At 33.4% G+C, this 24,448-nt stretch overlaps 1 protein-coding gene across 3 annotated transcripts; it reads right to left on the minus strand.

Moving 5' to 3' along the window:
* Positions 1-369: 369 nt before the first annotated feature.
* On the minus strand, positions 370-24,156 carry LOC114916388 (uncharacterized). 3 transcript variants are annotated; one of them, XM_083076833.1, is made up of 2 exons: positions 23,660-24,156; positions 370-6,699 (listed from the first exon to the last, which is right to left on the minus strand). In XM_083076833.1, exon 2 carries the CDS (start codon positions 3,779-3,781, stop codon positions 3,071-3,073), a length of 711 nt encoding a protein of 236 aa, XP_082932959.1. In that variant the 5' UTR covers positions 3,782-6,699; positions 23,660-24,156; the 3' UTR covers positions 370-3,070. The 3 variants fall into 3 exon arrangements, with proteins under 3 accessions (XP_082932959.1, XP_082932960.1, XP_082932958.1); XM_083076834.1 differs by having other exon boundaries at positions 370-6,604; positions 23,660-24,155; XM_083076832.1 differs by having other exon boundaries at positions 370-6,619; positions 23,660-24,155.
* Between the last annotated feature and the right edge of the window lie 292 nt (positions 24,157-24,448).

The raw sequence follows: 24,448 nt of genomic DNA on the forward strand, positions 1-24,448 counted from the left end.
GGCGCAATACGGCCTCTGGGGGTCAATACGGTCCGTATTGAAGTTTTGAACTACAATACGGTCGTATTGAATTCAGTACGGCCGTATTGAAGTTCAAAAAACCTCAATACGGCCGTATTGAGTTCAGTGCAGCCGTATTGAAGTTCAGTGCAGCCGTATTGAGTTCAGTGCAGCCGTATTGAAGTTCAGAAACTTCAATACGGCCGTATTGAGTTCAGTGCGGCCGTATTGTAGTTTAAAATGTTCAATACGGCCGTACTGAACTTTTGGGAGGCCGTATTGGGCTTCATTCCCTCCACTTTCTTATTTTTTGCTACTCTAAGACCTCTAAACCTACGAATAATCATCCTAGGGTCTTCCAGGGTCTTCCAGGAGTCCTTCCGGCTGACTTTCCTTTGGTCTTCGAGAGTCTTCGAGTCTTATTTCTGACCCGGACAATTTTAGGGGTCTACAGGCCCCGCACCAAAGCTCACCGCCGATCTCCTTCTCCGACGAAGACTACGCCGGCGTCAACCCTAACCAGGATGACCCCATGGTCATCGTTGTGGAGATAGCCAACTGGAAAGTGCAGAAAACACTCATTGACCAGGGAAGCTCGGCTGACGTCATGTACTGGCCAACGTTCCTCAAACTAGACGTCCCTCACTCTCTCATTCAACCTCTCTCATTCAACCTCACATGGAGCCCCTAGTCGGCTTCGCAGGAGAGCGAGTTCACACTCGGGGATACGTAGACTTGCTGACAACTTTCGGAACGCCACCGGATACAAGACGGGTCATGGTCCGGTACCTCCTCGTGGAAGCCAACACTTCCTACAACATCATCATCGGGAGGCCAACCTTGAACCAACTCGGAGCGGTAGTGTCAACCCCACACCTCACCATGAAGTTCCCGGGCAAGGACGGTAAAGTCATCTCCGTCAAAGCTAATCAGAAAATAGCTCGACAATGCTACGCCGAGAGCCTGAAGACTTCCTCGTCGACCAAGCAAAGCAAGGGGAATCCCCCCACCATAGCTCCTTAAGTTTTTAAGTCTCTCTTCTTCTTCTAGTGTGAACAAAGTTGTGCACTCTTTTCCCGCCTCAGCCTTTGACTGAGAGGGTTTTTAACGAGGCACACAGGCACCATAAATAAAACTACTCCTTTCGCTCATCTCATATTCTTATTTTCCTGATTATCTAAAGGACGAAAATGAACTCTAACTGTGCAAACACTTAAATCCGAGGTCGAGTACGAACCTCGATGCTTCCGTTAAAGGTCGAGTTCGAACCTCAATCAAATAGCAAATCCGAGGTCGAGTACGAACCTCGATGCTTCCGTTAAAGGTCGAGTTCGAACCTTAATTAAATAATCTATCTCAAACTTGAGGTCGAGTATGGACCTTGACGCTCTCGTTAAAGGTCGAGTTCGAACCTTAATCAAATAGCATATCTCAAATTTGAGGTCGAGTACGAACCTCGACATTTCCGCTAAAGGTCGAGTTCGAACCTTAATTAAATAATCTATCTCAAACCTGAGGTCAAGTACGAACCTTGACGCTCTCGTTAAAGGTCGAGTTCGAACCTTAATCAAATAGCATATCTCAAATTTGAGGTCGAGTACGAACCTCGACATTTCCGCTAAAGGTCGAGTTCGAACCTCAATTAAATAGCAAATCCGAGGTCGAGTACGAACCCCGACGCTTTCTTTAAAGGTCGATTCAGAACCTTAATCAAATCACTTCACTCGAATTCGAGGTCGAATACGAAACTCGACGCTTCCGTTAATGGTCGAGTCTGAACCTTAATCGAACCAACTCACAAATTCCAAGGTCGAATACGAACCTCGACGCTCTTGTCAAGGGTCGAGTTCGAACCTTAATAACTTATTCGGAGGTCGAGTCCGAACCACATATCTGAGATCGAGTTCGAACCTCGATGAAACACGCACCACCCTAAATCTAAGGTCAAGTCCGAACCTCGACACTGTCGTTAAAAGTCGAGTACGAGCCGTATACCTAAGGTCGAGTTCGAACCGTGACGAAACATACATGACCCTAAACTTAAGGGCGGATACGGACCACTTATCCAATTCACTACACTCCGGTTTGAGGTCGGCTCAGAACCTCGGCACTAACAAATCAAGGTCATCGAACCTTCACAGAAATGCTCACCTAAACAGAAGTCTGAGGTCGAGCCCGAACCTCCCTTAGCATATGAGGTCGAGTACGAACCACAGCATCCAGATCCGAGGTCGAATACGAACCTCACCAAAAATTCATTTTATTCAAAACCGAGGTCGAGTATGAACCTCGATGTCCCCGCTTAAAAGTCGAGTTCGAACCTTAGCTAAATCATTTTGCTCAAACCTAAGATCAAACCCGAACCCCACCAAAGCCTAAGGTCGGATACGAACCTCGGCACTTTCAAGGTCAAACCCGAACCTTAATAAAATCGGTCAAATCCGAACCACAATAAAATCAGTTGCTCAAAATCGAAGTGTAAGGGCGAATACGAGCCTCGACACTCCCGATAAAGGTCGAGTCCAAACCTAACCAAATCGTCTAATTCAAATCCGAGGTCGAATACGAGCCTCAACACATTTACTTGAGGTCGAGTCCAAACCACTAACCTGAGGACGTCTTTGAACCCTGGCAAAGCACACCCCACTCTCAATACCGGGGTCGAATTCAAACCCCAGCACGACCGAATTAAGGTCGAATTCTGACCTTGACTCCAGTCTAGGGTCATTTATGAACTTTCACAACAATTACTTAGTCAAAATTCGAGGTCGAATACGAATCTTAACAGATTCATTTACGGCCGAGTTCGAACTCCCACGAAAAATCCTACTAAACAAAAAACTAAGGCCAACCTCGAACCTCGACTTCACCAACTCAAGGTAGAAGTATCACCATATACAAAAGCGTATAACAGACACCAAACATGTGCCTCAAACAGCGCGAACAACCAAAATTGAACGCAAATACGGACAAGATAGAGCAAAATATATATATATACAAACAAAGTTCTCAAAATTCAATACATCAATTCAAGCCAAAGAAAAATAAACCAAGCTATCACAAAGGTGGCCTAGGATGAAGCACCCCCACTAGAACTGTCATCGGCATCGTCCTCCTTGACTAGCCTCCCAAAGCGGACGACTTTCTCCACGTGCATGGAAGAAAAGTAGAATCCGGGAGCAAGAAGCCGAGCCTGACGAGCAGCCTTTTGGAAGCCTCTCTTGTGCTCGACCACAACGGAGCGTTCGACCTCCACGAGCCTCTTGTCTGTGGCCGCCTTCCCTGCTGCCAGCTCCGCAAGCTCCGCCTTCAAGGTGGCAATTTCGTCCTCACGGCCACCAAGAATGACCTCGCTACGGAGGCGCTCCTCAGCCGCCGCCGCCAACTCTCCCTTAAGAGAGGTCACAACGTCCTCCAGAGCCCGCACTTGGCCACGAGAAGAGGTCACCTCATCCTCCAAGGAGCGAGCGCGCCTTCGAGAGAAGGCGACGAGCTCCTGCAGCTCCCCCACCTGAGAGGCATAAGCCTCATTGGATCGCAACGCAATCTCAAGATACTTCTGCACCCGTGCAAGGTCGCCACGCGCAGAGCGGAGCTCAGCCTCGTGCCGCTTCGCCTCACCAAGGGCTGCACTAAGAGCTTTATTCTCTTCCCTCAGGATCTTGTTTGCCTCCTTCCAGGGTTGAAGTCGGCCCCTCAACTTGGCCAGGTCCTCCTGCTGCTTGGCCAAATCCTCCCGCTGTTGGCCCCACTTGGGCTTCCAATGGCCCATTATGCCCATAACCCTCTGCAGAAGGACCTGGGCCGCATCAAAACTCTCTTCGGGACCGACCCCCGTCTATCAACCCCTGGTCCTCGGAGCTCAACGAACCCTGAGGGTAGAACTTCTCCCCGGTCACCCCCGCGCTCCACAGCGAATTCATGTCGGCAGATGCGCTCACGTGGTCCAGCCGCACTTGGGGAAGAAACCCCAACTATTGGGGTGCAACTGGCAAGGAGCCGCGTTGACATGGTTCAAAAAATCACACTCAAACTGAGTGAAAGGAAGACAGACGCCTAAATCCCTAAAGAAACAATAGTACATATAGAAATGGGGAGAATCGGTAGACTTCCCCATGTACACACCCTCACCAGCCTGACAGGGTTCAAGCCGGATCATTCGGGAGATAGAAGGGTCGCAAACCCTGCACGACCTTACGACCCTATTGACCTCAAGAAAGGTCCGAAAGACACTTTGGACGCCCCCACCTCGCACTTGACCCAGTCATAGCCAGGAATGCCCGGCTCTGGGCCCCAGGGCAGATCCCTCTTTTCGGCGGCGGCTTTCCCGGTAGCCACCGCCTTACCACGAGCCTTGCCCCGAGAAGGCGCAGAAGAACCGACACCACTTCCCCCAGCCATGAAAAAGACAAGAAAGACTTAAAGAAGGTTGGGGAAGAGGGAAAAAGAAGACTGCAGAAAGGAAGTACCTAGAGCTCTCCCTCAAAAATCAACCCTAATAGTGACTGGGTTACCGGAAACGGCGGCGGAAACGGAGAAGACGAAGACGGAAGACAAGCAGAAAAGCGAGAGCAACGGCGTACACAAGAAGCCACAAGAATGGAAAAGAGCAAAGTGAAAAAGGCCAAGAGGCGCGAGTGAGAGAAAAGAAAAAACTCTCCCCCAGAATTTCAAAACGGTCACGACACGTGTCACCCAAGGGACACGCCTGACCACGCATTAAATGAGACCCATTATGACAGAGGAAGCCATCATTGCATAACCGTCATGACCACTAACGCGCCGACCTCGCGTTTCGAAATACGAAACGACTTTTGCACACGTGGCATCTCGACAGGCGAACATACGCGAAGGGTCACTTCCCCCTAGCGAGCTCGGTCTTAACTCCTCGACCTACGATCTTCGGAGCTCGGGGGGCTAGTGTATTGACCGTACCGCGAAGCCGAGCTCCAAGCTCGGCATCACAGTGCAAGATGATCTCGGGCACGCGTCATACGATGTCAGCTCGGCATTCAGGTGAATTACAACTGATTCCTGAGAATCTCGCCCATACGAGATCCATTATCTAATCACTGATTACCGAAAATCTCGCCCCAGACGAGATCCGCTATCATATCTTATCACAGGCCCAAAGCCCAAAGCAACCCTAATTCACTCCAAGGTACGTACATTACTTATACGAGACTATTACTCATACAAACCCTAACTTTAGCATCGGAGTCTCTTTTGCAGGTACCACCCCCATCTTGAAACACCAGCGTACCCGTGAAGGAGGCTCACCGATCTTACCTGACGAATCACCTCTACAGCAGATTTCCGGTAAGAACATATATATATATATATATATATATATGTGTGTACACGTATAAATGATAAATATAAAGCAAGAAAGAAAGAGTACTAGCTTGTGCTTGCACTTCCCACTTGCACATAGCAATAGTTTGTCCTCTCGAAAGCCCAAACCAATTGCAAGTTGCCATAATGAAAGCCCCATATCAACTTTTCTTTAATGGCAATAGTCCATCCACGTTTGAAAAATTGAAACGAAAGGCCTTTCTCAGTACTCCCAAAATTATCCTTTTTATTTTCCTTGTCTACCTTTGTCTATATAATTCCATTTATACGTGCCGTCCTTGCCACTTTTCTTCCTTTCTCTCTCTCCTCTTTCTCTAATGGCGAAGTGATTATCGATCACCATTCACGACCACTATAATTTGGCATAATTACAAGGACCACAAAATATAAGGAAAAGCATGAGTGGTTGTTCTGAGGTTGCTTTCAACCAGGAGATAACTCTGACAAGAAAGCATTAATGGTGAATAAGTAGGCAATTATATGAGTGAGTGCTTCACTGCATGTGAAAATATATATAATCAAACCTATAAAATCTCGTTTTTTAACTTCTGATGAGTTCTTTTCCTGTCAGAGGCTTAAAAAATAGTGCCGTGGTTGAACATTGAAACTACAATATCCTTTAATTTTATTTTATTTTTGAATTTTCTTAGATAAACAATTCATAATTTCATTATAACTTTGTCCTTGTATAGAATTATCTTTTATTTTAATCTAAAGCACTCAAATAAAAGAGAAAAACTAGTAAGTTTATGAGATTTTTGGGGATAAGATGAATTAATTACGGGCATATATACTAGCAAAACAAAGTATCTTTTAGTAAAAAATTAAGATCTAATATTTTAAGATATATATCAAGATTCATTTAAGAAAAACTTAACATCTTTCCACAAATGTCTTTCATTACACCCGAACAATAACAAATTTAATATTTAACTGTATGTTTAAGAGACAAGACACTTTATTATAGGTAAAGCGAACTAGTTGTCTATAGAAGGATACGTGCTTCCCTCGTGTGATGTTCTCTTTTGGCCATCTTTTTTTGCCGACCAAGGCCAAGATATTGATGATGGGTTCTTTGTTATGCAATTCTTTTTATTCAACTTGATTTGTCTGTTCTTTTGACGAGGAAAAGAGTTTTGCACCATCTTTTCAGCATTGCACTGGTGATACAAGTTAATGCTTTTTTCTCCACATTGAAAATATCTTTGGATTATGATTCCAACCAGCAAGGCATATATGATATATATATCTGCAAAGGACCATCCTATATGGAGTGTGGGCCAGTAGAAAAGACACAGCTAATCATTAGGGCATTACATCAAGTTACCCACCACATTCTGCAAACTTTACAAACATTATTAGGGCTAATTACTACCACCAGAGGTTTTCATTAGGGTATTCTAGCTACGCACGCATGCACGCAACATCAGAACTTGGTTATGTTGATTATTCTTTGCAGTTAAAACCAGGGATATTGCTACAAAAAAAAATGGCATATCTTCAATAATTTTAGTGAGCGAGCATAATTTATTGTTATAGATTTTTGTTTAAGAAACGATTGTTCATTAATATAATATTATGATTTATGACTAATTATCAATATAACCTATTAATAAAATATATATTAATTTTTACATTAATAAAATTGTCTGTAAGTAATTTTTTTTTATATATATTATTAATATAAAAATATTAGTTGTCATTTATATATTTTATATATTATTAGTATACAAATTTATAGTATTTATAATTTTAGTAAATAAAGATTGTACTAATAGAAAATTTTGATAACTATTTAGTGTTGTAACAGTTTTTTATTTTTTATTTTTACAATGAACTGTCATTTTTATTTTCCACAACTATTTTTCATCAAGACAATAATTTGAAACACTGAGAAATACTAAAGGATTTTTTATTCAAAGGAAGGAAAATGTGAGATTTTAATGAGAAGGGGGATTTTAATGGAGGAGAATTAGAGGGGGGAGAGAAGGAATAAAGGGTTTAAAATTGTATTTGGTTGAATGGAGGGGAAATAATTTAATGGGGAGGAAGAGAGAAAATTCATTTTATAGCTTGTTTTATAAGGAAACGAAAAAGATTTTAAAAATTATTTTACCTTTATATTTTTATAATTTCAAATTTAAAGACATAATTCTCTAGTCTTTATTATATGACACAATTTAAAAAGAAATGATAATCCATCATTTATATCAAGCACTTTACAATTTTTATAAACATAATGTTATTTTAATTCCTAAATATATATTTATATTATCACTTTAATCAAACAAATTTTCTTGAGTTTTAGACTAATAAGACTGGGAAAATGTAGTTTCAGATAATTAATTTAAAATTTCATGGTTTTAGAACTAACATGAAACTGTTTTCTAAATTACGAGACTAAATTATATATGAGTGTACTCAAAGAAAATTTCAAAATGTTTATACAAAATATAAATATATGTGTGTGCATGTGTGAGAGAGAGTGTTTGTGCGTGTCTATGTCTTTGTTTGTGTGTGTGTGTTTCTTTTTTTATAAATTAAGTTTAATTTCAATTCATAAATTTTAATATTTTGAATTAATAAAAAATACTATTAGAAGGATTGTATTCTAATACTATTCTTCAAAAAGTTGCAACATATATACATTATATATTAGTTACATCATAATAAACATTAAAAGAAATTAACAATATTTTTAAATGTACCTCACTCCAACCATTTGTTACATCATGTTATGTATACTTTTTAAAATAATTACTACATCTTTGTAAAAAATATATTATTATATATAAAATATTGTCACATATGCATAATAATTTGAATGATAATATCAAACATTTTTACATTAAGTATTAATGTATTTTAATTAGTAATATATATATATATATATATATATATATATATATATATATATATATATAAAAAGAGAGAGAGATCAAATGATATGGATTTACCTTTTATCAATTATTACACCACTCAAAAAAATTATATTAAATGATTATTTTCAAAACTTAATTATAGATTGAAAGTTTCTTATTCTTATATCATATGTACAAAATTTTATATTAGTTTCAGATGATTTGATACTCCATTTATATAAATTAAAATTGATGTAATATAAACATTATAAAAAAATACTTAAAATATTAACAATTTGATTACCTTCAAATCGTTATTCAATTTTAACAAAATTTGGCGACATAAACATTCAAGGTGATATAAAATAATTTAACAGTTAGATCGACAAAATTTATATTTAAAATAATGTAATTAAGCAATGTAATAGTTGGTAAAAAAGTACACAAGTGTTATTTGATCTAGAGGGATCAAATGACGTTAGTATATAACTTTTACCAACTATTATATGGCTCAATAAGTTTATATTAAATAATTATTTTTAAAAAATATCATTAGTTTGAAATTTTCTTACTCCTAGATCATATATAAAAAAATTTATATTAATCTAAGATAACTTTATACCTCATTCATATAGATCAAAATTGATATAATATATACATTTTAATATACACTAAAGGCTTAAATATGTTTTTGGTCTCTCAAATTTAAGGTAAATTTATTTCTGGTCTCTCAAATTAAAAACTACTTTTTTTAGTCTCTTAGGTTACCAATAATATGTTTAAAAGCAACAAATATACACAGTTATAAAGTATGAGTAAGGTTTAATGTGATTTTTTTCACTAACAAAGACACTAATAGATAGATTTTATGTGATAGTATTTGAAAGATTCTCTAACAAAATTTGAGTATAAGGAATAAAATAAGATTTTTAAAAATTACTGGAACTAAAAAATCAATTTTAAACTTGAAGGACTAAAAATAAATTTACCTTAAATTTGATGAACCAAAAACATATTTAATTTCATAATAAAATATGATCAATTCGATCACCTTTAAATTGTTATTCAAGGTTAAAAAAATTTGACATAAACATATAACGTGATATAAAGTTATAATTCAATAGTTGGATCAATAAAATTTACATTTAATATAAAATTATTGAACGGTGTAATAGTTGATAAAAGTTACATTAGTGTCATTTGATCTCGCCTCATATATAGGAAAATAATCAAATGATGTCAGTGTAAATACTTTTACCAACTATTACATCGCTCAATAACTTTATATTAAATGATTATTTCTCAAAACTTACTGCCAAATTAAAAAAATTAAAAAATTATTGTTAAATTATTATTATTATTATTATTATTATTATTATTATGATTATTATTATTATACACTACACAGACGTATGAATTTACTCACCAATGTTGGTCACAAATAATGATTTCAAAAATAGTTCATTTAAATGATGATACAATCATGCCTAGGACTAATAATACATTACTAATACATATTTTAGTACATTATATTAAACTTATTTGATATTTCGAAGTTTTTTAAATTGATGAATTGATTGATATTTGTTTTACTAGATTACTTTGGTTTCAATTCTAAATTCTATTTAATTTTCAAAGTTTCTATCCACCTTGATATGTTATTTTGTGCAAGCCATATCTAGAGTTCCCAAACTTGGAATTGGACATTCTTGGTGTCCCTGGAAAGCTAGGACAAAGCTCTACAAATTCTCTGCTAATAGTTTCACTTAGTTTAGACGTTTAAGCATCCAAAAAGGTGTCTCAATGTTACATTTTTACACTTCATATTGGATTTACTTTAGGAATTTATTGTATCAGTAGTCTAACCTTGTTAATTAGTTAATTAATGGGTCAAGTCTTGTAAATATTCTTATTAGGGTCACTATATTGGTTTATTAATAGGTGTTGAGAAACTTGTTATGTATACTTTACACTCATTTTTTAGATTTTAGAGTTATTTCCTCTACAAGTTTCTCTAATTTTTTTTCTCTTTCTCTCTCAAAATTTTATCTCCACATTTTTACACAAATTGATTGTAGAAACTCAATGGAGATGCGTAGCTAATCCGTTCATTCGGTTCAAGGTTTTGTGAATTATGGTAAAATTCAAGTTCTTGATCGATTTCTATCATACGAATTCTCTTCGTCTTTTTCCTATTCTAGATTTAATTTCTATTTTCATGATTATGAATTTTGTTTAATTAGATCTAGAACCGATATTAAAGATTAATTTTGGGTGTAGATCTAGATTTAGATCTAGACCTAAAATAACCTAAATTGCCTAAATCAACCGTTTATCGTTCTTAAATTTCACAAAAATTGTGAGTTCGTGATTGCATTTCATGTTTTTAGGAAATTCATTAGATCTAGATTTAGATCTATATTTTAATTACATTTGTGTTGATTTAGGTAGATTGAATTCAGATAATATTTTGAACTATGAAAATTTAATCATACGGATTGAACTCTTGAATCGATGTAATCTCCAATTGAAATTTTCGTTTAATTCTCTATTTACATTCTTAATTGTTCAATTATATTTGAAATTCGTAACCCCCATTTTAACCTTGTCTGATAACTTTGGATCATATTGACTTGTGTCTTCGAGAAGAATGACCTAAGTTATTCCTTATATTACATATTAGGTCAAAAGACAATCTTAGATCCTATTGGTCTTAAGTTATGTTGTTAACAAACATATAAGCTTTTTATTATCAATAGTATAAAGTTTTTGAAATGACTAAAACAAGTCTTCCACTAAGATGCAATACATTAGTAGGATGAATTATGGTATAAGACAATAGATTCATTAAGATGATTCTATTAAAGAATAAAATGAACCCTTCATCATAAAAAGAGATATGCATTAATTTTTTTTTCATTTTCAATCTCTAAAGAAACTAACTAAGTTTGAATAATTCCTTCACAAATTGAGTTTAAAAATGCTTTCTTGATACTAATATTCTACAAAAAGGAAAGAAAGATATGTTTTACATCAAAAAGGACAAGTAAATCTTTGCAAATACGAAAAATAGCAATCGAAAGTTGTTTCATCACTACAACATCCTAACAGATGCATGTTTCTACCTACTTGGTGCTAAAAGGTGATAAGTAGTTTCTTTGATCAGATAAGAAGCAACAATTTGGTAAAAGCATTTAATGCAAGTATTTATTTCACCAATGGGAACTTCTCTCCTCAAGAAGCAAATCACGAAGATAAAAGAAGCGAGCCATAATAAGGAAGCATAAGGATTTGCAACAGTCCTCTTGAAACCTTGTAAAAGGAAGCTTAAAACTAAGAAAAAAGGGATGATAATCAAGTGACTACAATAAAAATTGATCATTCTTTCTTTCTATAAAAATTCTTAAGCCTTGACAAGAAAATGAAACAACCTTTTAAACCTTTGTAACTTTTAAGTTATTGGGTTTAAGTTTGGAGGAGCTTGTCTATAAAAGAATACTTATTGTTTACATCTAGAAAGGCTTGACCGTAAAAGAATGCTTAGTGTTGAAGCTTGGAGAGGTTTAACCATAAAAGAATACTTATTGTTGAACCTTGAAAAGACTGTGTAAAAAATAATACTTGGGTAGATTGCATGAACAGGCAATTCAAAAATACTTAGGGTTGAGCCAAAAATGGCTTGGTAAATAATATTTTTATCTTAGTAGAACTTGATCTAGTTAGATCAATAACTGAACATAGTCTTGATGGTTAAAACAAATTATTATAAATCCCTTAGTTCATTCATTGCTTTATCTATCCTCTCGTATCTATTATGATTACTACTTCTCTACATTGTGAAAAGTGAGAGTTTTTTAGTAACACTATTCAACCCCCTCTTCTAGTGTTTCTATTTTCTCTATAGTTTGGTATTAGAGCTTAGTCTTTGACAAGGTTGAGCACCTAACAACACCAAAGGAAAAGATTCTAAGATGACAAGTGGTGAATGATAGTATCTATCAAAAGGAGTTTCTCTTACAATTTACACAAGACGACTACAAAATTGCAACTCAACACCAAAGTCAAATACATCCTGGCTTGCTCATTTTCCAAAACTGAAAACAACAAGTTCTGTAGCTACAAAACAACAAAAGAAATATGGGAAGCCATTGGGGTAATTCATGAGGGTACTAAGTATGTCAAACTTAGACGAGTTGCCACTTTTCAAAGACACTATAAGTTATTCTCCATGAAGGAAAATGAAACTAATGATGAAATTGTTGGAAGATTCCAAACAATTCTTAATGGGCTAAATTCCATGGGAACTGAGTTTTCCAAAGCTTAGAATAATCTCAAGATCTTGGATAGTTTTCCTAAGATCTAGAAACCTAAAGCCACAACCATATTAGAAGCACATGATTTCAAGATCCTTACTCTTAATGAGCTATTAGGAGCTCTAAGAGTTCATTAGGTTCATCTGAAGACTATCTTAAAGCAAGTGATTTTGTTACTTTAAAAAGTGGTGAATCCACCAAAAGAAAAGAAAAGGGTAAAGCTCTAAAGGTTGAATCTAAGCTCAACAACTCAAATAAAAGTTTTAAAAACCCAATAAACAATAAGATATCTCTCATGTATAAAAGTTTAAGAGAATGCTCAAGAAAAAAGGAAGACTAAGCAACTTCTATAAAAGAAAGACAGGTACAAGAAACCTGTGTAGGAAAATAATAAGGAAGTCATCTATTATGAGTTTAAGAAACCTAGACATATGAAGGGTGAATGTCTTACACTCAAGAAGCAATAGACTAACAAGAAAAAGGCCAAGAAAAGTTTGATGGTCATATGGGAGGCTCTAGATAGTAGTAGTTCAGACGATGAGAAAGTCAACACATATGTCATGTCAAATGCAGGCTCAAACACGAACAATACAAAGATAGAGGTAAAATTTGACTATAACTCTTATTATTTTAATGATTCTAATGAAGAAGAGATGTTATATGCAACTCTTCTAGCAAACTCTCATGATCTCTCTTGAGTATAAGAAACATAAAGAAAATGTAGAGTCTTACGATAAGAAAATAAAAAACTCAAGAAATATGTATCAGATGCTACCAGATAGATTCAAACTCTCAAACAAGAGATCATTAGCAATGTTCCCCTTGAGATTACAACACTACAAGCTAAAAATACAAAACTCAAAAAGAATCTTGCTAAATTTGTAGAGAGATCTTCTAAAATGAACATGCTTTTAAAACATTGAAGACTCTCATCTGACAAAAGTGGTCTCAAGTTTAAATCTAAATCTAATACATTTCACTCCAGATCCAATACTATTTTCTATAAAAACAAGTGGAAAAGGAGAATAACCTCCAAAATATATATATATATATATATATATATATAGGAAAGTCTAAGATTATGGGTACTAATAAGAAAGGCCCAAGAAGATTTAGGTACCAAAGTCTTAGATAATTTATGTTGTAGATATCCTTAGTGGAAAAAAAGTAAGGATTCACATTGGTATCTAGATAGTGGTTGCTCATGACACATTACAAGAGAAAGGTCTATGTTCCTAGACCTTCAACCTCATGAAGGGTCTATCTCCTTTTGATGCAATGGAAAAGGATAAATTAAAGCTATAGATAAGATAGGTAAAAAAAAATTGTATACCTATTGTTCATAATGTTTTATATCTTGAAAGTTTAAAGTACAATCAACCTACATAAGTCAATTTTGTAATAGTAGGTATATTGTGACCTTTAACAAAAAGGCATGCATAGTCAAGAAAAAGGATGGATTTATTATTTTTATTACCTATAGGAAGAATAATCTCTATGAGATTAAGCTATAAAATCTGAGTAAACAGAATGTAACATGTTGGGTCTCCAAAGAAGATGAAAGATGGATTTAGCATAAAAAGCTTATGCATGTCAATCTAAAACATGTTTCAAAATTAAGGGGAAAAAATTAGTAAAAATATTACTTGAGATTTTGTGGAAAACTCATCTTCTCTATGAAGCCTATCAGACGGGGAACAAGTTAAAACCCCCTTTAAACCTAAAAAGATTGTTTCCACATCTAGACCTGTAGAATTATTACATATGGATTTGTTTAATCCAACTAGAACTTTAAGTCTAGGTGGTAAGAAGAATGGACTAGTTATTATTGATGACTATTCTGAATATATATATATATATATATATATATATATATATATATATGTGTGTGGTATATACTTTTGTAGAAAAGTTCAAAATGAAAAAGGATTTTGCATATCTTTCATCAAAAGTGATCATGAAACCGACTTTGAAAGTTATGATTTTAAAATGTTTTATGAAAAGAATGGTTTCTTTCACAACTTTTCTTAACCAAGAACACCACAACAAAACTGGGGTAGTTCAAAAAAGAACTGCACTTTACAAGAAATGGCTAGAACTCTTCTTTGCAAATATTCTTTGCCAAAACACTTATGGGTAGAGTCTGTCAATACAACTTGCTATATTCAAAGTAGAATATTAATAAGACCTTTTTTAAATAAGACTCTTTATGAATTGTGGAAGGGAAGAAAACCCAACATTTCTTTTACACATAAACTAATTTTCATCCAATAAGAACTTAACCGGACGAATTTATGAAATTCCAATATAAAATCAAAATCAAATACTTCTAAGACTTTTAAATTCATACAAAAATTCCAAAACATCAACAATAACATGTAGAAGGTTTCTATTGCTTCAATTCCCACTAATATCTTATTTAAGAAGTTTAATCAAATAAAAACAAAAGTAGAGTAAATTCAGCAAAACAAATAAATTTACTCATTAAAAATAGTAAATGTGCTCCAAAAAATTTTCATGTGATTTCAGAGGCATAATTACACATGGATATAGTCGCACTTCACCAAGCAAAATTGACAAAAATTCCAACAAAATGAAATTACTCTAACAATATGAAGAGAATAACTCTTCAACCACTCAAAACATGTAAGCGATAAAAGAGAACTCATCCATATCTCTTAGTGAAAGGATCAAAGTTTTCTAAATGCTACAAAAGTCATATCAACTTGGAGCCATCAAGCTCCTCACCAACATACTTGAGATAAAACAAGAATAGGTGGTTTAATATTGAGATAAAAGTTTGAGGATTTTGCGGGAGATGAGAGAAAATGAGAGTTTCTCTCTCTTGAGGGTGGTGGCTGCACAAAAAATGAAGGTAGAAGGCCTTCATTATCTATTTATACATAGGACAACACGCACACGCACACACTTAATTAGGTTTCTTAATTAAGGTTAGGTATAGTATAGTTTTAGGCATTAATTTTAGTATAACTTAGCTTTAAAATTACTATTTAATGAGTTGAATCTCTAATTAGTTTAATCATGTTTTTAACTAACTTACTTTAAGTGTTAATTAAGTCCGCTAAATATTAATCATGTACTAAATATTTTGAATCTAATTTTAAGCTTATTTAACAAAGTTCTTAAAATTTACTAGTATGTCATTAATGAGTTGACTAAGTTCCTTCCTTTGACTCTTGTTGACTTTCTAATTCTAATTTTGACCTTATTCTTAGACTACTAAATAAATCAAATTAGAAATTAGTTCAAGTTTCTTTTCATAATTAAGTTAATCCTTATTTATACTAATTGGTCTTGAATAAGTGTTACTAATTACTTTTTTGTATTAATCTAGTACTTGATTTAATTAAATTAGCTAGCTTACTAATTAATTAGTTCTAAGACTTTACCATTAATTAATTTATCACTTATGTGCCTCGATTGAGGTTTTTACCAAGTGTTAAGCCTTAAACAACTTCTACTTAGCTTTTAAGACTCTTCATTAATCTATACTAGTTCAATTAGTCTATACTAACTTAATCAAGGATTGAAAATCCTATTAATTTTAATCTAGGTTCTTATTATTCAATTCCTTTGTGTTTAGACTCATTAAGGAGTTGATTTCTATCTAAATAACTATTATTTACCAGATTCTAATTAGTAAAATTTTGGGATGTTACACGTCTAAACCTTATCTTTGTTGGAAAGCTAGATGAAGTCAGAATGCTGAACCAATTTGGTGTTGGTAGATGGAAACTTAATCAAGGAAGCATGATTGTTGCTCGCGATAGGAAGGAAGGCTCTATGCACTTTATGTAATGAAAGATATGCAGAATGGACATGAATGTTGCTTAAGATGCAAGTAAATAATTAAGGCATAGACATTTGGGCCATATAAGCTAGAAAGGGTTAGAGATCCTTGCAAAAGATTTCCTTCTACATATAAATGGGCATCCACTTGAATCATGTGAAGATTGTATTGCAGGCAAGCAGCATAGAGTATCATTTAAAAGATCAAATGATGTTAAATGAAGAAAGAAAATTTTGGATCTTGCTAACTCAAATGTTTGCTAAATGTCTAAAAGGTCCTTATGCAGTACCTAGTATTTTGTTACCATCATTGATGACCACTAAGGAAAATTGTTGGTGTATCTATTGAAGATGAAATACCAAGTTCTTTAAGCTTCCAAAGAGTGTTATGCATCTATGGAAAAAGAAACTAGTACAAAACTTAACTACTTGAGAACTGATAATGATGAGTGTATAGAGGTCTATTTGAGCATTATTGTAAGTCTCATAGGATACGACATGAAAAAGTACCTCCCAAGACAACTCAGATGAATGGTCTGGTGGAAAGGTTCAATAGAACAATTGTAAAAAAAAAAAAAAAAGGTATGAAGCATGTTTTCTCATGCAAAACACCCTAAGTCATTTTGGGGGCCAGTAAAACCTATTAATGATTTGATGAACATGTCACCCTTAAGACTATTAAATGGAGATGCCAAATGATGTATGGTATGGAAAGAAGTTCTCCTATAATCACTTGAGAATATTTGGAAGTAATGTTTTTGTTCACATTTCAAAAGATGAAAGAACAAAGCTTGATGGAAAAACGAAGGAGTGCATATACCTTGGTTCACCAAGAGATGAATTTGGTTTCAAACTATGGGATCCTACAAATAAGAGAATTGTTCAAAGTAGATATGATATTTTTTTTTTGGGATCAAACAATCCAAGATATCAAACAGTATGAAGCCAAAGTTCTATTAATTCAAGAGGATAAATTCCCTAGATGGAACAATATCAAACGAAAGAACCTAATCAGATAATGCAACTTGATCAAATGATGGAAGAACCTAATGAGACATATGAACCATTTGATAAAAAAAATGAAGAACAAATGATGAAGAATGTTCAAATGGAGCAAGAACCTCAAGTGAGACGAACCACAAGAAACAAACAACAATCAATAATATACTGCTCAAATGACTATGTTAACCTTACTGATGAGGGAGAAACTCAAAGTTTTGAAGATGACAAAGAAAAAACCAACCAAGACTATAGTGGTTCTTACCAATTACAAAAGCAATGGGGATTTGTTGGAATTCTTTCCTTAATTGATCAAGCACTTCATGGAAAGTCATCCCTTCATGAAGAGTTATATCTCACATGAAGAGTCATGAATGGAGAGCCATGAATGAAGGGCATGAATAGAGAGCCACGAATCAAGGATATCATTACATCCTTATAAATAGGGAGATTTATGAAGTGGTGATGTTGCTGAGTTCAATCTATTCTAGAATCCTCTTTGAGAGAAAAAAATAAATAGAATGAGAAAGTTCTTGTGTCCCTCCTTGAGAGAAAGAGAGAGTTGTTTCCACTACACTTGGTGAGAATTGAGAGATAACCATCTAGGAGGGTGAGATTCTTTGAGCGATCCTCTTGTGAAAGAGAGACTATTTGTAATCCTATTTTCATAGTAGAGATTCTTTTACTAAACTAGGTCTATGGTTATTCCTTCCTCACATTAAGAAGGTTTTCCACGTAAAAATTCTAGGGTTATTCTTCTACTCCTTAATCTTATTTCGCTTCTGCATAGTGCTATTTTATATTAACAATGGTAGGAACTAGATCTGTTAATTCCCAACATTCTTCTTCCACTTTATTTCTTTTTGGCCACCTTTACATTGTTTGTTGTCTTTCTTACTTATGGTTCTTGATTTTTCTCTTTAGCAATGAAGAAAATTACACATCATTTTTGTACTTTTTAAATGTTATTTTTTACTCTCAACTTTATCAAGCTTTAAACTCTAGTTTTTCACTTTATCTTCGATGTTCTCTACATTGAATAAAATGTATGAATTAATATGTTAAATTATATTTTTCATTTATAATTTATTTAATACGACTTATACAAAGTAGTAATTAGCTATATTAGAAAACGAAGGAACTTGGTGAATCTTTTTCGAAGAAGTTTGTAATTAAGGTATGATTTTGTCGACTTCGGAATAAATTTATTTTTTTCAAACTTATAAAAATACTTTTCAGAAATATCTATTTTTATACTTTCATAAAGTATTTTCCAGAATTGTAAATTTAGTGTTCTAAAAATGTATATACTTTTCAAAATTATGTTTTCTTCATAACTCTACAAAGTACTTTTCAAAATATTAAATTTACTATTGTAAAAAGTACCGAAAGTATAAAAGAAATACTTCTAGAAAGTTCATTCAAGAGCATTATATTTACTATTTCAAAAAATACTTTCCAAAAGTATTAAAAAACATACTTTAGAAAAATACATTTAAGTATATTCAATTATTATTTTGAAAAGTATTTTTTTGAAAGTATTAAATTTATTATTTTGGAAAGTTTGAAAAATAAAGAATAAAAATAAAATTAAAGTATTTTAGGAGGAAAAAGGAGTAATGAATGTATGTGTGCGTGTGTATATGAAAAGAGAACTTACTCCAAAAGTAAATCTACCTAATTTTGCTCTACTCAATAATTCATGTTTCATATCAAATTTTAGTGATTCAACCATTGAATTTGAGTTAATAAAATAGAGTATCAAATAATTTTTAATTTTTTTAGAGAGTTTTCAAATTTTTTAAAATATTGTAGACTTAATTATCGAGTGGAGTAAGTGAATTTCTTCTCTATATATATATATATTAAAAAACCAAAGTAAGCGTGAAAATGCCACCAAGAGCACCTTTAGTCCACGAAAGTAAAATAGTGTGGACCAAATTGGCCATAGATATCAATGCTCCGACCATCAGCGAATCAACCAAACATGTCACTGAGTTAAACCCACACGCCCAAGTTCATTGTGAAAGTGATAAGAGTTTCCACTTCAAGTTATGATAGTACTTTCATATATGTAATGTTTATACAAATGTTTATTTTCAATAATTAAAATTTATATTAAATAAATATTTTTAAGTATAATTAAAATTAAAATTTCATTATAATTTGAATTCATAATAAATAAATATTTTTAACATACATTATATTTTAGATATATGAAATAATTAATTTATATTTTTAGATATAAGCTTATTTTTAATAAATTATAATTTGAAATTGATAAATTTAGAAATAAATATGAAAAAGATATATTAAATGAGATAAGAGGTCAATTTTTTTCTTCTAAAAGTACTAAAACTCCTAAAATCATTGAAGAATAATTCATAAAACACTCTCGTTAAAAATAGTTATTCTAATTTATCTATAACATTATATAAAGGAGATATCATACACCTTTTGGTGTCAACTTTTCAAAAAGATGTTTATATCCCTATGTTGTATTTTAACTTTTTTTTCACCAATACATCTTTTAAGGATGAAATAGGACAAATGTATATAAAAAATAATAATTTCTTTATTTAAAAATATAAGGCTTAAATATATGTGTTTTTAGTCCATCAAATTTAGGATAAATTTGTTTTTAGTCCCTCAAATTTAAAACTATTATTTTCAGTCCATGTAATTTTTAAAAATCTTATTTTAGTACCTTAGGTCACCAATAATATATCTTAAAGTGATAGATTGAGACAATTATATATCATGAGATAGATTAAATTTGATATTTTCACTAACAAAAACATTAGTAAGGAGATTTTATACGACGATAGTTGACAGATTCTTAAACAAAATTTAAGTATACGGACTAAAATAAGATTTTTTTGAAATTACAGGTACTAAAAATACCAATTTTCAATTTGATGGACAAAAAACATATTTAAGTCAAATAATAACTACTCAATGAGGTACTTTTTTCCATTGAGGTACGAAGTGCCTTTTTTTCTACTAGTATATGTAACATCCTGATTTTAAAAATAAATAAATAAAATATAGTTGTTTAAATAATATAGTATGGACTTAATTAAGTTATTTAATTAAGTTTATAATATAAATAATTAATTTTTAAAAATAAAATAAGAGTAAATGGTGGGTTAGAGAGGAATCTTAGGGTTAGACTCTTGAGGCCAATCCAAAGTCTTATTAAAATAAGAGGAAGGAAGTTAGGTCAATTTTTCACATCATATTTGGACCCTAAGAGTGCTTGAAGAGAAAACCCTAGATGAGAACTTCGAGGAGCATGCATAATAGATATAAAGGTAGTAGAGGAGCATGGCTATGTCTCAAAGATCATCACATGAGGTAAGAGGGTGAGTTAGAATGTCTCACTATGGGAAAACATGAGTAAATGGGCAATGAGGCGACCCCTAAGCCTTCGAAGGACTTATAATTATTTCTGTGTTGATAAGATTTAGGGGCTTGATATGAATTGATTGCGTTGGAGTAAATTGATGTTTTATGAATATTATTTTTAAGATGTATTGAGATGGTTGTACTAATTGATTTAAGGTTCTAGAGTGTTAATAAAGATGTATTTCAGAGGGTTAAGGAATCGTAAGTCGCAATCTACAAAGTACAAGATCTACGATAGCGTTAAGCGTTCTTTTAATGCATCAGGCATGGTGAGTGAGGTTCTTCACTTTGGGCGTAGGAGCCCTATTGAGATCTCTAACTTCTCAACACTGAGCAAGGAATGTCTTGGCATGATGTAATGCCATTTTAACAAGGGGATGATGTTGGAGATGACTAAGATCACATCACGTCAAGTGTAAGAGCACTAAAAGGGTCCCTATTCCCTTAGTGTTGGGTGTCGAAATAGCCATGTCGAGTGCAAATGCAATGAAAAAAGGTCCTTGGCCTCTCTACATTGGGCACGAGCCTTGCCTCATTGGGGGAAACATTGTTGATGAGAAAAAAGGTGTGTCTTTAAGGGTTATAATTAGCAAAGGAGCTAGTGAGGGTGTGATATAATTAAAAATTGAAAAAAATATAAAATACTTAATAACCATGGTTAATGAATTAAAAAGAAAGAAATAGGAGTGATGACAATGAAGAATGATAGTATAGAATATAATAACCATATTTTGAGAAAATGTGAGAAGATATAGAGTACAACCATAATTGAGTAATTAAAGAGGAAAAGCAAGAATGATGTAAGAGTAAAAAAGGAAATGATGATGATGAAATGAGTAAGTCTAAGAAAAAGCTCGACAGTAATGAAATACAAGCACAGGCTTGGTATCTTGTGGAGTAGTCCAAACATAGAGGTTTGAGAAGTTCATGATGTTGCATTAAACATTGCATTTTGTTGTATTTGATAATGTTGTATGGGTGTCCATGCATTCATGAATAAATTCTTTGAGAGGCGGTGTGAATCTATGTAGGAGGCTTCTTTTCGCTTCTATCTTGATCTTAGGGGAGTTATGGTAAGGAACCTTTGACAAGTATGAGAGGTGATCACGATTGACTATAATGTTCCTACAAGATCATGATTGATCTCCCCTAGAAGAGTGTGGATTGAGAAGCTTACCTGGTGTGTGGTGATCCAATCCATGTGCTCCTAGGTTGTCGTGTATTAGAGCACCTTTTGGTGATATTGGAGGTTAGTGTCACATGCATGTAGAGTTAGGGGTATGAGTTGCATGAGTCATTCAATCGTGGTGTATATGATTTTGAGTTTAATGTGTATGACTAGTATTTGTATGAGTTGTGATTGTGTGATTTGTTAGCATGCATATGCCTTATAAGTGTTGTACATGTGTGAAATATATTTATACTCCTCTTGTGTCTACTTTGTTGTTTTTCTTGTTTGAGTTGAACATCATAAAGGAACTAATCAAGTATATGAGACTAAGGAACGAGATGGGGCGGGTGTGGGTTTTAATATCCTCATCCACATCCCCATCCCCATACCCGATAGATATGAAATTTGTGTCTCATCTTCGTCCCTGTCAAGTATCAGGTATACACATGTACTCATCTCGTACTTTCTCAAAAATTATTTTCTTTTTGCAAGATAATATAAAAAAGCAAGAATTTCAACATAGAGTAGAAATTACAAAATTACATTAATTAGTTTTATTTTACATAAATTTAAAATAGAGTAAGAATTACATAAATCTCAAGTAAATTCTAAAAACAAATAAATTAAGATTTTAGAAATTTAAAGCGGGGACAGGAACAAGTGCGGCTATCCTCGTGCCCGACTTAATAAATTGGGTATTACTTAAGCCTATACCCATATCTAATTAAACCAGGTATTCTTGTCAAAGTTGCGGGGCAATAAAGTGAAGATGCTTAATATTCCTATATAAGACTGAGCAATAGAAAAGAGATGCTTGATGCTTCGATTTTGTTTATGGGTCTTGCTTTGATAGCGTAACATTGAAGTTATAGGATGTTATGTTTATCTTTTTTTTATGACTTAGTGTGGTTTTATTATATTTATTATCTTGAGGTTTCGTAATTGCTAATTTGTGCTTCCGCTAATGAATTTATATTTGATTTTTATTTAAGACATGTGAACTATTTTACATTAATAAATAACAAAGTTTCTTTTATATTATATTTTTAAAAAAATTAATAATTTTATAATAAATACTTTGTCGATAGAAGGGTGACATGCTATAGGAAAAGAATATTTTGATTTTTTTTCTACTTTACTAGGTTGTTATTATGTTAAAATTGAATATTAAATTGTTAATGAGAATGTTGTAAACACCAATTTTATTCCATTAATCCTTTTACTAATTTCTTTCTCAAAATTTCTAAATTAATTATTTAATAACAAGTAATTTACAAAGCAGATTTTAACTTAAATAAAAATATATACAATAATAATAATAATAAAAAATAAAATCAAAAAAAGACAAAGGAAGAGGGAAATAATATCTTCCTCTGAGTCTATAAATAATAGAACATAACATGAACAAAGGGGAAGGAGCGGGGAAGAAATTATTTCAAATAGAGAGAACCAAGGATAACAACCAAATTTCAAACAGGGAGAAGTCAAGCAAAAGGCAAAAGAAGAGGCTAAAGTAGTGCGGGTATCAATTACTCTCTTCGATTGTATTAAGTGTGATGTTGTTGTTATGATATAGAATGCAAATTAATTTCTAATTAGTAAAACAATTTTTTTTTAGTGAATTTTTTACCATGGAATTGAAACCCTCATTCTCAAACCTCAGTAAAGCATTTAACAAATAAAAACCCAGTCACAATAGAAAAATAGATGAAAATAAAATAAAAAAGGCTAATGAACAGTACCAAGGAATGCAACGGTGCTTCCCGTGAACACCATCATGCACCGCTGTCGAAGGCGATTTCTGGCCACCGTGAGTATCGTCGTGCATTGCCACGTGCCACCGTCGGAGGCGATTTCTGGTGGCGGCATCGTCAGCCTTTAGCCTCTTTCGTGGACCCTTACCATGCACGACCGTGACGAACCATCATAAACGCCACCGTGCACCACCGTCGAAAATGATTTTCGGTGGCAGCAATAACCGTCTACTTTCCTCTGTTTCTCTCTTTAGTCGTCTTCTCCTTCCCTCTGCATGAATGACCAACCACCTTGGCCATGACGACGCCATAGCAGCGGTCCGCCGCACCGTCGATGTTAAGGGAGGGAGGTCGTGCGCAAAACCCTAGCAGAGCCCCTCCCCCACTCCTTTCAGATCTCATTCCTTTCAATTTTTAGGGTTTCATTTTCTTTCCAATTTGGGTCAAGCATATGGGCTAATCCCATTCAACAAACAGTTTTTTTTTTTTCAAGCCTTAATATCATATTTATTTTTTTCTTTCTTTTCCTTTTTCCTGTGATAATATATTTTACTAAAATAATATATTCTATAGTTATAATTATAATAATATTATATATGTTTATATAAAAGGTAGTATACGTGAATAATATATATATATATATATATTAGATTCTTACATAATTTTATATATTAGGTTGTTACGTAACTTTAAAATGTTTAGTAGGTTTGATAATAATCATAATAATCATAATAATAATAATAATTAATAATAGTTACTGTTCCTATCGTAAGTTCG

This window comes from Cajanus cajan, chromosome 6, assembly GCF_000230855.2.
Source record: "Cajanus cajan strain Asha chromosome 6, NIPB_CcT2T_4, whole genome shotgun sequence".
Lineage (NCBI taxonomy): Eukaryota > Viridiplantae > Streptophyta > Magnoliopsida > Fabales > Fabaceae > Cajanus > Cajanus cajan.